Genomic DNA, 14869 nt, shown 5'->3' with positions numbered 1-14869 from the left:
AACATTTTATCAGGTAATATGAATAAAAAGCCGGCAAGAGGTGGTTAGAATAGAGAGTCAGAGTCTCGAGTGTGGGAACAAACAGTCTGTCCCACAGTTGGGTAAACAAGCAAGTTAACAAAGCACGCAGGAGTCATGAGGCAAAAAGCATAGAGCACAAGAAAAAAATATAGTGACTTGGTACTAGCCATTGTAAGTTCAGAGTTACTTAAGTTAAGCTACTTTTTAAAGTTGAAATTAATGTGTACACACACGAAAAACATTGTTGACCATTTAGGCTTTAACATTTTATGACATAATATACGTAGTTCTTTGTAGGATAAGAAGTGAAAGATATCAATAATTGTGCTCATTTTGGACCTAATTATTCCTTTACTAAGTATACAGGACAGAACTTTTATTCTGAAGGATTCCAAAAACCGTGACCCGGAAGTAGTAAGTTATTCTTACCTGTTTCACAGCAGTGTTGTTTTGGGAAGCTTCTCCAATAACCAAATTTAACGGCGGCAACTGGCGCTGGTTAGTACATTTCACTCGTATCGTAATGTAATATTAACAACACTTATTTGTTCTTATAACATGTATTTTGGGGAGCATTTTGCTAGCTACTTGTGATACATTTGCTACGCTGCTAATTAGCAAGCTTGCTGCAATATGACAAACTAGCGCATCATCACTTCGCATGACATTGTGCATCGAATGCTCTTCTAACCAGTGGCGTAAAGTACTTAAGTTAAATTACTTTAAAGTACTACTTAAATCGTTTTGGCTGGTATCTGTACTTTTTAGATTTGACACATTTTACGTCCTTACATTACAAAAAAAAAAAAACTTTTTTACTCGATACATTTTCCCTGACACCCATTCCTTACATTTTGAATGCTTAGTAGGACAGAGAAATTGTCAAATTCAAGAGCGCATACCTGGTTATCTCTACTGCCTCTGATCTTGCGGACTCACTAAATACATGCTTCGTTTGGAAATGACGTCGGAGTGTGTCCCTGGCTATCCGTAAATTAAAACAATGTGCTATCTGATTGGTTTATTAAAGGGAACTTGAAATTATTACTTTTGATACTTAAGTATATTTTAGCAATTACATTTACTTTTGATAAGTATATTTAACCAAATACTTCGTTTTTTACTCAGGTAGTATGTTCCTTTAGTCATTTTCTATTAAAGTATCTTTTATTAAAGTATGACAATTGTGTTCCTTTTCCACAACTGGTACTAACTAGCAAACTATAAAATGTGCATGTTAATTGAAAGATGTTAGTCAGTAAACCATGTTTTACACGTTTCTGCGCTAACCTGGCTAGTTTCCTAAATTCAGGCCACCTTGGGATTGCAGGTTTTGTTTTTTGCCTTAACACTACACAGCTGATACAACGCCTGATGATTAGTTTATTATTTGAATCAGTTGTGTTGTGGTACTCCTTGGGGTCCCGAGGACCGAGTTTGGGAAACCCTGCGCTAGACCCATAATAGCTGATGAACGCTCAACTCCGTTCTCTTAAGTCGAGGTGAATGTTTGCTAGTAATATTTATCAAAACTCAACTCCGCCTCGATAAGAGAACGGAGTTGAGCGTTCCTCAGCTAGCCCAATAGTATACTATTTAACACACCGACAGCGTCATTGCGCAAAATAGTATGCTGCATCATCTGCATATGTATGTAACAAAAGTTCAACATTCACCTTCTACCATTTCTGTCAAGCCGTCCACGCATACGTTCGATAAATCCAACGTATGCACCACACCGAACGCACTGCCTCTGCAACGCAAACGCAGTGTTTCATTGGAAATGAGTGTAATTCTGGTGTACCAAAATGCAATGATGCTGTCAGTGTGTTCGAAGCGTAACCCTATAAAGGTGCGTACAAATTTAACCTTTCATTTTTTTATTATTATTTATTGCTGATATATAACGTACGTACCTTACGTTTCCAAAACCGTACCGTAAATGATGCATGTTAACGTTCAGAACGAGCGTCAGGGCACCTAACGAAACTCCCCTGGCCAGAAGTTAATAGGCGCTAAATATAGTTAGCTTCTATGAATGGGCTAACCTGAGGCAAGGACCATATGTGGTGGTTAGTGGCTCAGGACAGGGGTCAGTGATGGGTATGTACCATTTGTTTTCTCCTCAGATGGGAATCTAACAAGTCAGAGCTTTGGAGAAGTAATCATGGCCACCCAGCCCTCGCAGCCTCCATCCTTACGCTTTGGCCAGGTGGTCATAGGACCTCCTGGCTCAGGTAAAACCACATACTGCCGGGGGATGCAGGAGTTCTTGAGTCACTTGGGACGGAAGGTAGTTGTGGTGAACATGGACCCTGCAAATGAAGGGCTCCCATACCCCTGTGCCGTGGATATTTCAGAGCTGGTCACCCTAGATGATGTGATGGAGGGTTTGAAGCTGGGGCCCAATGGTGGACTCCTGTACTGCATGGAGTACCTGGAGGCCAATCTGGATTGGCTGGAAACCAAGTTAGAGGAACATAGCGACTGTTACTTCCTGTTTGACTGTCCTGGTCAGGTGGAGCTGTACACCCACCAGAACTCAGTGAAAAACATCTTTGCTCAGCTGGCCAAGTGGAACTTCAGGGTGAGATGCTTCAGGATTCTAAGATGTTTGTGCCCATTGGTGCTGGAATGTTGTGATTCCTAGTATGAACGATTCCCCAAAATAAACACTCAGTGTGGTATGTCAATCCATGCATGACACATTCAGTATCATTTAGGCTAACTTAAGAAATGTATTGTTCGCCACATTGATGGAGAATTTGGGGCTTTGACAAAACAAATGCAATCACCTTTCACCCTGTGCAAACTCGCCCCACCGGGATAACCTGGGCCAGTTAGTTGAATCCCTGCACTGTCTCACTAACACTCCCTCTTTAAACACTCTCAGCTGACTGCAGTGCACCTTGTGGACTCTCATTACTGCGCTGACCCAGCTAAGTTCATCTCAGTGCTGTGCACCTCCCTGTCCACCATGCTGCATGTGGAGCTACCCCACGTCAACGTCCTCTCCAAGATGGACCTCATCGAGCAGTACGGCAAACTGGGTGAGATTAAACATCCTGGGTGACGATGAATATGGGCTTTGTATGGCTATATTCCCTCAGTTTCCCTCAAGTGTTTGATTTGACAGTTTGTCTTTAGCTGCGGGACTTGTTTCATTTTTTCACTTTCTCTGTCTCTGGGATAGCCTTCAACCTAGACTTCTACACAGATGTTATGGACTTGACATATCTGCTGGATCACTTGGCTGCTGACCCTTTCTTTAGGAAGTTCCTCAAACTAAATGAGAAACTTGCAGGGGTCATACAAGACTATGGCCTTGTCTCTTTTGTGCCTCTCAATGTGCAGGTGAGACTTTGCTGCTACTTTTAGAAGTTCACTGGTTCTTGGGCATCTGCTGTTTCTGGGTCATATTTATTATAAGACATGAAGTTCAGTACCTCCCTGTTTCAGATATTTTTCTTCTGCTTCGTGCATACCAGTGAACACAACCACAATACTTTGTCTAAACTCATAATAAATACTGGTCCATTTTAGGTGGGTTAAGGTTAAAACACTGTAGTCTCAACCTAAAGGATGAAGCTTGCCGTTAAAATGTTTGCCACTTAACCACTGACATCCTGCACTCTGCTCTATCTCCAGGACAGGGAGAGCATGACGCAGGTCCTGCGGACTGTGGACAAGGCCAACGGCTACTGCTTCGGCAACCTGGAGGAGAGGAACCTGCAAGCAATGATGTCAGCCGCTGTGGGAGCAGACTTCCAGTTCACCTCGTATCCTTTACTCACAGCTGCTATATTGATTTATGTGTTTGTTATTAAACCAGTCTATTCCACATGCTCAACCTATGAAACAAAGCAATTTTAAATGTAAAAAGTGTTAAAGGCCAGGCTCAGTCCAAAACTAGATTTTCCTGTGTATTATTTATAAATATATATACAGTACCAGTCAAAAGTTTGGACACCTACTCATTCAAGGGTTTTTCTTAATTTTTTACTATTTTCTGCATTGTAGAATAATAGTGACGACATCAAAACTATGAAATAACACCATATGGAATCATGTAGTAACCAAAAAAGTGTTAAACAAATCAATATGTTTTATATTTGAGATTCTTCAAAGTAGCCACCATTTGCCTTGATGACAGCTTTGCACACTCTTGGCATGCTCTCAACTAGCTTCACCTGGAATACTTTCCCAACAGTCTTGATGGAGTTCCCACATATGCTGAGCACTTTTTGGCTGATTTTCCTTCACTCTGCGGTCCAACCAGCTTCATGAGGTAGTCCCCTGTAATGCATTTCAATTAACAGGTGTGCCTTGTTAAAAGTACATTTTTGGAATGTCTTTCCTCAATGTGTCTGAGCCAATCAGTTGTGTTGTGACAAGGTAGGGGTGGTATACAGAAGATAGCCCTATTTGGTAAAAGACCAAGTCCATATTATGGTAAGAACTGCTCAAGTAAGCAAAGAGAAACGACAGTCTACCATTACTTTAACACATGAAGGTCAGTCAATCCGGAAAATTCATGAACTTCGAAAGTTTCTTCAAGTGCAGTATTAAAAACCATCAAGCGCTATGATGAAACAGGCACTCATGAGGACTGCCACAGGAAAGGATGACCCAGAGTTACCTCTGCTACAGATGATACGTTCATTAGAGTTAACTGCACCTCAGACTGCAGCCCAAATAAATGCTTCCGAGTTCAAGTAACCGACACATCTCAAAATCAACAGTTCAGAGGAGACTGCGTAAATCAGGCCTTCATGGTCGAATTGCTGCAAAGACACCAATAAGAAGAAACTTGTTTGGGCCAAGAAACACAAGCAATGGACATTGGACCGGTGGAAATCTGTCCTTTGGTCTGATGAGTCCAAATTTGAGATTTTGGTTCCAACTGCCGTGTCTTTGTGAGACGCAGAGTAGGTGAACAGATGGTTCCCACGTGAAGCATGGAAGAGGAGGTGTGGGGGTGCTTTGCTGGTGACACTGTCAGTGATTTATTTACAATTCAAGGCGCACTTAACCAGCATGGCTAGCATAGCATTCTGCAGCGATATGCCATCCCATCTGGTTTGCGCTTAGTGGGACTATCATATGTTTTTCAACAGGACAATGACCCAAAACACACCTCCAGGCTGTGTAAGGACTATTTGATCAAGAAGGAGAGTGATGGAGTGTTACACCAGATGACCTGGCCTCCACAATCACCTGACCTCAACCCAATTGAGATGGTTTGGGATGAGTTGGACCGCAGAGTGAAGGAAAAGCAGCCAACAAGTGCTCCTTATATGTGGGAACTCCTTCAACACTGTTGGAAAAGCATTTCCCGAGAAGCTGGTTGAGAGAATGCTAAGACTGTGCAAAGGGTGGCTACGTTAAATATTTTGATTTAACACTTTTTTGGTTACTACATGATTCCATATGTGTTATTTCATAGTTTTGATGTCTTCACTATTATTCTACAATGTAGAAAATAGTTAAAATAAAGAAAAACCCTTGTAGGTGTGTCCAAACTTTTGACTGGTACTGTGTCGTGTCTTTGGCATCATTAAAGGTGAAGACTTATTTTATTAAATCAATTCTCAGTAATTATTATTACCTGATTAAACTAATCTTGTAAATTTTATTAACTAGGAAGTCGGTGCACCACGGAAAATCTTCAGATTACAAAGTTATAATTTTCCGACTAACTCTTCAGATATTTTAATATCTGATCAATTAGTCTTTAATTAATTATTCTTTACCTCACGTGAGTCTCATTCCAATCATCGTGAATTGTTGGTTATCTGCACGAACCCAGCCTAATCCATGAATCATCCATACACCAGTTGGCTTAATCATTTATTTATTAACTAACTAAATAATCACAGAAATGCATAAACTAACAGTAGACATTGGTTACTAACAAGGATAGGAAAGTCCCCTATTGGGCTAAGCAAAAACAGTTTGGTTATAACACGATAGATTCAGAGAAGAGAAGGGGTTTTGGGAAGGAAGGTTAAGAACATTGGTCTTTATCAGACCTGGGAAGCTATTCTCACATAAATACATATGCCACTAACGATCGCTCATTCGGAAAAGCAATGCATTGTATTTACATGAAGCTGGTTATGTGAGGCTCTGGTTTGTTCTGTCCTTTGTGGAATCTTCTGTGTCGTTGTGTGGTCTGAGAGGTTCATCTCACTCTGGAGATTCGTCCACGTCGGTCAGTGTTCTCGTACTAGATTTGCGCATTTTTTCAGCTGCAGTCTGATAGTTTAGTATGCTCTTCTTCTTTAGGTGATCAATAATTCAGAGTTCAAACCATTTCATGTGTGGGGCAAGCTCTCACGTTTCCTGGCCTGTAGGGTTGAAATTAGAATGAGCCCTTTTTAAACATGAGGACAAATCCTCCTGTTATTTGGAGCTCAGGTTACTTTGGGTAATGGGGGCTTTTATAGAAATGTAGAAAAGGGGTTGGTTCATAATTTCCACCAATGCTTATTCACTTGGGCGTGGCTCCTGACTTAGTTAACTTTAAAGGGAAGATGATTTTCTCATTTTAAAAGTTAACATCATATTACATCATTTCGCAAATAGTTTAATCTTTACTCATTCATTTTATAGAATAATTAGATGCAAACCTCAACTGAGCCACCTGTATAAACAGAGTTAAGGTAATGTGGCTATCTTGCCCTTCATGAGGTCACAAACATGAAACGGACCGGGTTGTAGCTGGCTTCACTGACCGTTTACACATTCACCAAAATATGGATATTGTTCAGTTCTCAAATTCTGTGATGTTGTAGAAGTTCCTTTGTTCTACTGTAAAACTCTCTCCATACTGCATGGCCAGGGAGAGTCTCTATACGGAATTTAATTCCGTGGGGGTTAAGTTGTAAAACTCCCCCTCCCCTCCTAACAGGAGGGGGGTTATTCACATCTCTGCTAGCCAATTCACTGAAAGGGCTAGCATCATGACAACTGTATTTCAATAAAATAGTTCTGGTCCATTTAAAGGTGCAAGATACTCCACATATTTCCACACTGAGGTTGGATGTAAGAGCTTTTTTTTGAAAAGACCAAAAGAAGACCGCTTGTTTTGATGAGTTGGAGTGTTGGCCTGCCTGGTGACATCACCAGGTGGTTAATTAGTTATTATACAACGGGTGGTTCTAATCCTGGACACTGATTGGTTAAAACTGCATTCCAGTCGGTGTCTATTCCACAAGTTACCACTGGCTAAAGCTATGCTGTTGAAATGCCTATTTACTCTGTTCCTTCTCACTGCGCAATCCAGTGTCTCATCAGCACAGCCAGACAAGTTATAAACTTGATCTCCAATGTAGAAAGCATCTAGACAATATCTCCCATTACTTTTAGACTAGCAATTGGTTTTCAATAATGGAGATTTGCTGTCTGTCTGGCATTTGCAACATTGTTTCAATATTGAAATGATCTCCAGCTGTCCTGTAGTAATGAACGTTTAGGGCTCAGGATGAGACAGGCAGGCAGCTTTTCTCATCCATCATTTATATGGACGTATTCAAAGAAATGTCAATAGAAAATAGGTGAAATGAAATGCAGCTAGTTTGCGGTCTATTCACCTTCAGTTTGAAGTGATTGTTTTTTTTGTTTAACCTTTATTTAACTAGGCAAGTCAGTTAAGAACAAATTCTTATTTACAATGACGGCCTACCCCGGCCAAACCCTAACCCGGACGACGCATTAGGCTAGCTCCTCTTGAACATCAGTGTCCTGACGGGAGCAAATTTTCTATGCCAGGCGAAATCGCGCATCATTAGATCATTCTCATGAATGTATCCAAATAAATGTCACAAAACTGCTTAAGCAAATGCAGCTACATGGCTGTTATTATGGCTGCACTGTTTGACGTGACAGTTAGTTTGCTGTAGTTGGCTAACTAGCAAGGGATAAGAACATTGCTAGCCAGTATGGCATTAGAACGACTGGGTCGCGTCCATAGATACCGAACAAAGACTTAACGACTTGGGGAGCAAACCCTAGATTTGTGTTAGGACTATATCTAGTGGAAGGATGAAATGGTATGAATAAATGAATCCCCCCCCCAAAATAATGAAAATATATCAATCATTATTTGAATATGTTGGTAACCCGTTGTATAAAAGTGATAATGCCCTTGAAGGTGGTGTTTGGAGGATATATTAGCACGGTTTGCCGACTTCGTCTCGGGCCTAACAATATACTCTCCAAATCAAATTGTATTTGTCACATGCGCCGAATACAACAGGTGTAGACCTTACGGTGAAATGCTTACTTACAAGCCCTTAACCAACAATGCAGTTAAGAAAAATAAGTGATAAGTAAAAAAAATAGATAAATAAAAGTAACGAATAGAGAGCAGCAGTAAAATAACAATAGCGAGGCTATATACAGGGAGTACCGGTCCAGAGTCAATGTGCTCGGGCACCGGTTAGTTGAGTTAATATATACATGTAGGTGGAGTTATTAAAGTGACTATGCAAGGATAACAAACAGAGTAGGAACAGTGTAAAGGGGGGGGGGGCGGGGCAATGCGAATAGTCTGGGTAGGCATTTGATTAGCTGTTCAGGGATCTTATGGCTTGGGGGTAGAAGTTGTTAAGAAGTCTTTTGGGCCTAGACTTGGCGCTCCGGTACTGCTTGCCATGCGGTAGCAGAGACAAGTCTATGACTAGGGTGGCTGGAGTCTGACAATTTTTAGAACATTCCTCTGACACCGCCTGGTATTAGAGGTCCTGGATGGCAGGAAGCTTGGCCCCAGTGATGTACTGGGCCGTACGCACTACCCTCTGTAGTGCCTTGCGGTCGGAGGCCGAGCAATTATTTTTTTACCTTTATTTAACTAGGCAAGTCGGTTAAGAACAAATTCTTATTTTCAATGACGGCCTAGGAACAGTGGGTTAACTGCCTTGATCTGGGGCAGAACGACAGATTTTTACCTTTGTCGACTCTGGATTTGATCTTGCAACCTTTCGGTTACTAGTCCAATGCTCTAACCACAAGGCTCCCTGCCGCCATACCAGGCAGTGATGCAACCAGTCAGGATGCCTCTCGATGGTGCAGCTGTATAACTTGAGGATCTGAGGACCCATGCCAAATATTTTCAGTCTCCTGAGGGGGAATAGGCTTTATCGTGCCCTCTGTACGATTGTCTTGGTGTGTTTGGACCATGATAGTTTGTTGATGTGGACACCAAGGAACTTGAAGCTCTCAACCTGCTCCACTACAGCTCCTTCGATGAGAATGGGGGCATGCTCTGTCCTCCTTTTCCTGTTGTCCACAATCATCATCTTTGTCTTAATCACATTGAGGGAGAGGTTGTTATCCTGGCACCACACGGCCAGGTCTCATCCTATAGGGAGGCGGTCAGTCTCATCGTTGTCGGTGATTAGGCCTACTGTTGTGTCATCAGCAAACTTAATGATGGTGTTGGAGTCGTGCCTGGCCAAGCAGTCATGAGTGGACAGGGAGTACAGGAGGGGACTGAGCACGCACCCCTGAGGGGCCCTTGTGTTGAGGATAAGCGTGGCGGATGTGTTGTTACCTACCCTTACCACCTGGGGGCGACCTGTCAGGGATCCAGTTGCAGAGGGAGGTGTTTAGTCCCAGGGTCTTTAGCTTAGTGATGAGCTTTGGTGTTGAACGCTGAGCTGTAGTCAATGAATAGCATTCTCACATACAGTGGCAAGAAAAAGTATGTGAACCCTATGGAAATACATGGATTTCTGCATAAATTGGTCATCAAATTTGATCTGATCTTCATCTAGGTCACAACAATAGACAAACAGTCTGCTTAAACTAATAACACACAAACAATTATACGTTTTCATGTCTTTATTGAACACACCGTGTAAACATTCACAGTGCAAGGTGGATAAAGTATGTGAACACTTGGATTTAATAACTGGTTGACCCTCCTTTGGCAGCAATAACCTCAACCAAACGTCTTCTGTAGTTGCGGATCAGACCTGCACAATGGTCAGGAGGAATTTTGGACCATTCCTCTTTACAAGACTGTTTCAGTTCAGCAATATTCTTGGGATGTCTGGTGTGAACTGCTCTCTTGAGGTCATGCCAGAGCATCTCAATCGGGTTGAGGTCAGGACTCTGCCTGGGCCACTCCAGAAGTCGTATTTTCTTCTGTTGAAGCCATTTTGTTGTTGATTTACTTCTGTGTTTTGGGTTGTTGTCCTGTTGCATCACTTCTGTTGAGCGTCAATTGGCGGACAGATAGCCTAACAGTCTCCTGCAAAATGTCTTGATAAACTTGGGAATTCATTTTTCTGTCGACGATAGCAAGCTGTCCAGGCACTCAGGCAGCAAAGCAGCCCCAAACCATGATGCTCCCTCCACCATACTTTACAGTTGGGATGAGGTTTTGATGTTGGTGTGCTGTGCCTTTTTTTCTACACACATAGTGTTGTGTGTTTCTTCCAAACAACTCAACTTTAGTTTCATCTGTCCACAGAATATTGAACACCATTCTTGTTTAGCGTTTCACATATCGTAGACTCGTCAACAGAGATTTTAGCATGTTTCTGTAAGTCTTTAGCTGACACTCTAGGATTCTTCTTAACCTCATTGAGTGTTCTGCGCTGTGCTCTTGCAGTCATCTTTTCAGGGCGGCCACTCCTAGGGAGAGTAGCAACAGTGCTGAACTTTCTCAATTTATAGACAATTTGTCTTACCTTGGACTGATGAACATCAAGGCTTTTAGAGATAATTTTCTAACCCTTTCCAGGTTTATGCAAGTCAACAATTCTTAATCTTAAGTCTTCTCTTTTGTTCGAGGCATGTTTCACATCACGCAATGCTTCTTGTGAATAGCAAACTCAAATTTTGTGAGTTTTTTTTATAGGGCAGGGCAGCTCTAACCAACATCTCCAATCTCGTCTCATTGATTGGATTCCAGATTAGCTGCCTCCTGACTCCAATTAGCTTTTGGAGAATCCTTCGCCTAGGGGTTCACATACTTTTTCCAACCTACACTGTGAATGTTTAAATTATGTATTCAATATAGACAACAAAAATACAATAATTTGTGTGTTATTAGTTTAAGCACACTGAGTTTGTCTATTGATGTGACTTAGATGAAGATCAGATTAAATTTGATGACCAATTTATGTGGAAATCCAGGTAATTCCAAAGGGTTCACATACTTTTTCTTGCCACTAGGTGTTCCTTTTGTCCAGGTGGGAAAGGGCAGTGTGGAGTGCAATAGAGACTGCATCATCTGTGGATCTGTTGGGGTGGTATGCAAATTGGAGTGGGTCTAGGGTTTCTGGGATAATGGTGAGCCGTGACCAGCCTTTCAAAGCACTTCATGGCTACAGATGTGAGTGCTACGAGTCATTTAGGCAGGTTACCTTAGTGTTCTTGGGCACAGGGACTATGGTGGTCTGCTTGAAACATGTTGGTATTACAGACTCAATCAGGGACAGGTTGAAAATGTCAGTGAAGACACTTGCCAGTTGGTCAGCGCATGCTCGGAGTACACGTTCTGGTAATCTGTCTTGCCCTGAGGCCTTGTGAATGTTGAGCTGGTTAAAGGTCTTACTCACATCAGCTACGGAGAGCGTGATCACACGGTCGTCTGGAACAGCTGAATCTCTCATACATGTTTGTGTTACTTGCCTCGAAGCAAGCATAGAAGTAATTTAGCTTGTCTGGTATCGTCGTGTGACTGGGCAGCTCGCAGCTGTGCTTCCCTTTTGAAGTATGTAATAGTTTGCAAGCCCTGCCACATAAGACGAGCGTTGGAGCCGATTACGATTCAATCTTAGTCCTGTATTGATGCTTTGCCTGTTTGACCGTTTGTCGGAGGGCATAGCGGTATTTCTTATAAGCTTCCGGGTTAGACCCGCTCCTTGAAAGCGGCAGCTCTACCCTTTAGCTCATTGTGGATGTTGTCTGTAATCCATGGCTTCTGGTTGGGGTATGTACGTATAGTTACGTTGGGGATGACGTCATCGATGCACTTATTGATGAAGCCAGTGACTGATGTGGTGTACTTCTCAATGCCATCGAAACTATCCTGGAACATATTTCAGTCTGTGCTAGCAAAACAGTCCTGTAGCTTAGCATCTGCTTCATCTGACCACTTTTTTTATTGACTGCATCACTAGTGCTTTCTGCTTTAGTTTTTGCTTGTAAGCAGGAGGATAGAATTATGGTCAGATTTGCCAAATGGAGGGCGAGGGAGAGCTTTGTACGCGTCTCTCTGTGTGGAGTAAAGGTGGTCCAGAGTTATTTTCCCTCTGGTTGCACATTTAACCTGCTGATAGAAATTAGGTAAAACGGATTTAAATTTCCCTGGATTAAAGTCCCCGGCTACTAGGAGCGCCAGCTGCGCGTAAAACCCGCCAGTTGTATGTTCATGTCGTCGTTCAGCCACGACTCGGTGAAACATAAGATATTAAAGTTTTTAATGTCCCATTGGTAGGATATACGTGCTCGTAGTTTTTCTATTTTATTATCCAATGATTGTACGTTGGCTAATAGGACAGATTACCCACTCGCCGTCAGATCCTTCCAAAGCACCCAGACCTACATCCCAGATATTTCTCTCTTTCTCCTGCAAATGACAGGGATGAGGGCCTTGTCGGATGTCTGGAGTAAATCCTTCGCGTTTGACTCGTTAAAAAAAATCTTCTAGTACGGGGTGAGTAATCGCTGTCCTGATATCTGGAAGCTCTTTTCAGTCATAAGAGACTGTGGTAGAAACATTATGTACAAAATAAGTTATAAATAACGTGAAAAAACAAAATTGGTTAGGGGACTGAGAATTGTTTAGGGGACCGAGAATTATCACTTAAATAGACCAATAAGAGTTCCAAACCCCTCTGCCAATAACAGCTAGTTTTCCGTTTTCCCCTCCCCACTCAGACCACTCCCAGACAGTCCTAGCAAAATTCTTGCTTGAGAAATTGATCTTTGCTAAGAAGCTATTTTTGTTTGTTTTTATTTCAAATGGTCAAAAAGAATCTGTAAGGTACTTAGTTGTTACCCAAAAATTATTTGATATTGAGATAAAAACTGCTGCATTTCGACCTTTTTTTTTAAAGCAGTCTCAGCAAGTGATGACAATTATTTGAGTTTGAATAGTGTGTTCTGCAGTAAGCAGATCTGCCTGTAGAGTGCTGCTTAACATAGATGACTGGTCAACACTCCTAAGCATTTCACTGTTGGTCTACACCTGTTGTTTATGGTGCATGTGACGAGTAGCATTTTGATTAGATTTTCTTAAATTTTACCCCTAGAACTCTAGGAGTGCAAGAGAGGTATGTTGAAGATGGTGAAAAGACCGTGGAGGAGGTGGTGATGGATCTGTAAATCAACAGACACCCATCAATGGATGCTGCTGACCCCGATGTTGCTTGCACTGGACCATCAAAGGACCAACAGTACAACATTTGTCCAGTGGAATTGGAGTGTCAAACGCAGCAAATGCTATTCTTCTTTCACTCTTTGACTGAATACGTAAATAACTTTTTTTATCTTGATATGTCTGCCTTTGGTTATATAGAGGAGAGAAGGGTGGAGAAAGGGTTAGAAGCATCAGTCTGCAAATAGAATCCAAATCAACTGCTTCTTACCCCACAATCCAAGAATTGGATCAATCTGGGTTAAGAGTTTGAAAAGATAAATATCCTTGGCTTTGTGGCTGGGTTATAATGCTAGTGTTAGTACAGACTACTGTGTGTTGTTTAGTTGGATGCAAATGTTGATCTCTTATTCTGCCAGTGAAAAAGATGGACAAATCCAGGAGCTCTGGACTACAGATAATTATTTACATATTGTAATGAGAAATACCCTGGTGTGTGTGGCAATTTGGTCAGCCCTTCAGTCTATAAGGTGTGTACATTGGGTATGCATCCCTTTGCAGATCAGCAAAATCAACTGTTTAATGTGTTTTTTACATTTCATGAATAAAGTTTGTGAAGAGTTGGTCTTACATGCATGTACAGATGTGCCCTCTTGTGTTTGTGTGGACCTATAGTGTATTAGGTGCAGACCAGGAGAGGGTGAGGTGGACTATCTCAAACTGAGCATCATCATCTCCCTATCTACCCCAGACCTGTGACACATTTAGATTAGGAAGAGGCAGAGAGGGAGAATTCAGAGTGCCGCTTTAGTCAGATCAGCAGCATAGGTACTGGTCCCCTGATGCAACTGTTCCCTTCATTTCGCTCCAGAATTTATTCAGGTAACTTTTGTTCTCCATAGGTGGCAGCTGATAGCCAACAGAAAGAAGCTCGCAGGCAGATTAAAACAATAGACGTGTGCAAAATAGTAGGCAAGATTCTTAACCAAACCTGATTTGGATGCTCGCTTTAAGGATGTAAAATGATACACAGAGGTTTAAAATATACACTTATAACGACCTTGGTGTTTAATCTTTGTAGGCGTAGGCCAGATTTTATGGAACAAACATGATAACCTTCAGAAGCATTGGCATAACTGAGTCAGTAATTCACCTAGCTCATAGAGTAGAGCTGTTTTCAAAACATGGAATGGAGTTCTAGCTCCAAAGTATTGGTCACACTTCAAGTCCTGTCCTCAGTTGTCTGCCAACCTTTCAAAGATGTAGCTTAAATGGAACTAATGCTGCTGTACATCTAGAAGGGTAGAAGTAATCTTGACTTTCATATGCTCAGAAAAGTTCATACCAGCAGTCTCCAGAGGCTTGTTGGGAAACCAATAAATAGATGAATGTGGATATGTTTTATCTGTGGATAATTGCTTTCTTGTAAACTGTTATTCCATGTAAAAACAACATTGGCAGTATATTGGCAGTCAAAACTAACCCTACTTAAAGAATCATCAATAAGTGCAT

The 14869-nt window shown here is 41.7% G+C and overlaps 1 protein-coding gene across 2 annotated transcripts; it reads left to right on the top strand.

Annotated features, from left to right (window-relative positions):
* The first annotated feature begins 419 nt into the window (after positions 1–419).
* On the top strand, positions 420–13997 carry gpn2 (GPN-loop GTPase 2). Of its 2 annotated transcripts, none has more exons than XM_014169866.2 (6): positions 420–519; positions 2151–2608; positions 2915–3071; positions 3215–3375; positions 3670–3800; positions 13293–13997. In XM_014169866.2, the coding sequence occupies exons 2-6, from the start codon at positions 2189–2191 to the stop codon at positions 13363–13365; spliced, it is 942 nt and encodes a 313-aa protein (XP_014025341.1). In that variant the 5' UTR covers positions 420–519; positions 2151–2188; the 3' UTR covers positions 13366–13997. The 2 variants fall into 2 exon arrangements, with proteins under 2 accessions (XP_014025341.1, XP_014025349.1); XM_014169874.3 differs by lacking the exon at positions 420–519 and adding an exon at positions 1529–1873.
* The last annotated feature ends 872 nt before the right edge of the window (positions 13998–14869 follow it).

The sequence above is a fragment of the Salmo salar genome, chromosome 02, assembly GCF_965601325.2.
Source record: "Salmo salar chromosome 02, fSalSal1, whole genome shotgun sequence".
NCBI lineage: Eukaryota > Metazoa > Chordata > Actinopteri > Salmoniformes > Salmonidae > Salmo > Salmo salar.
This window is presented reverse-complemented; position numbering and strand designations above follow the sequence as displayed.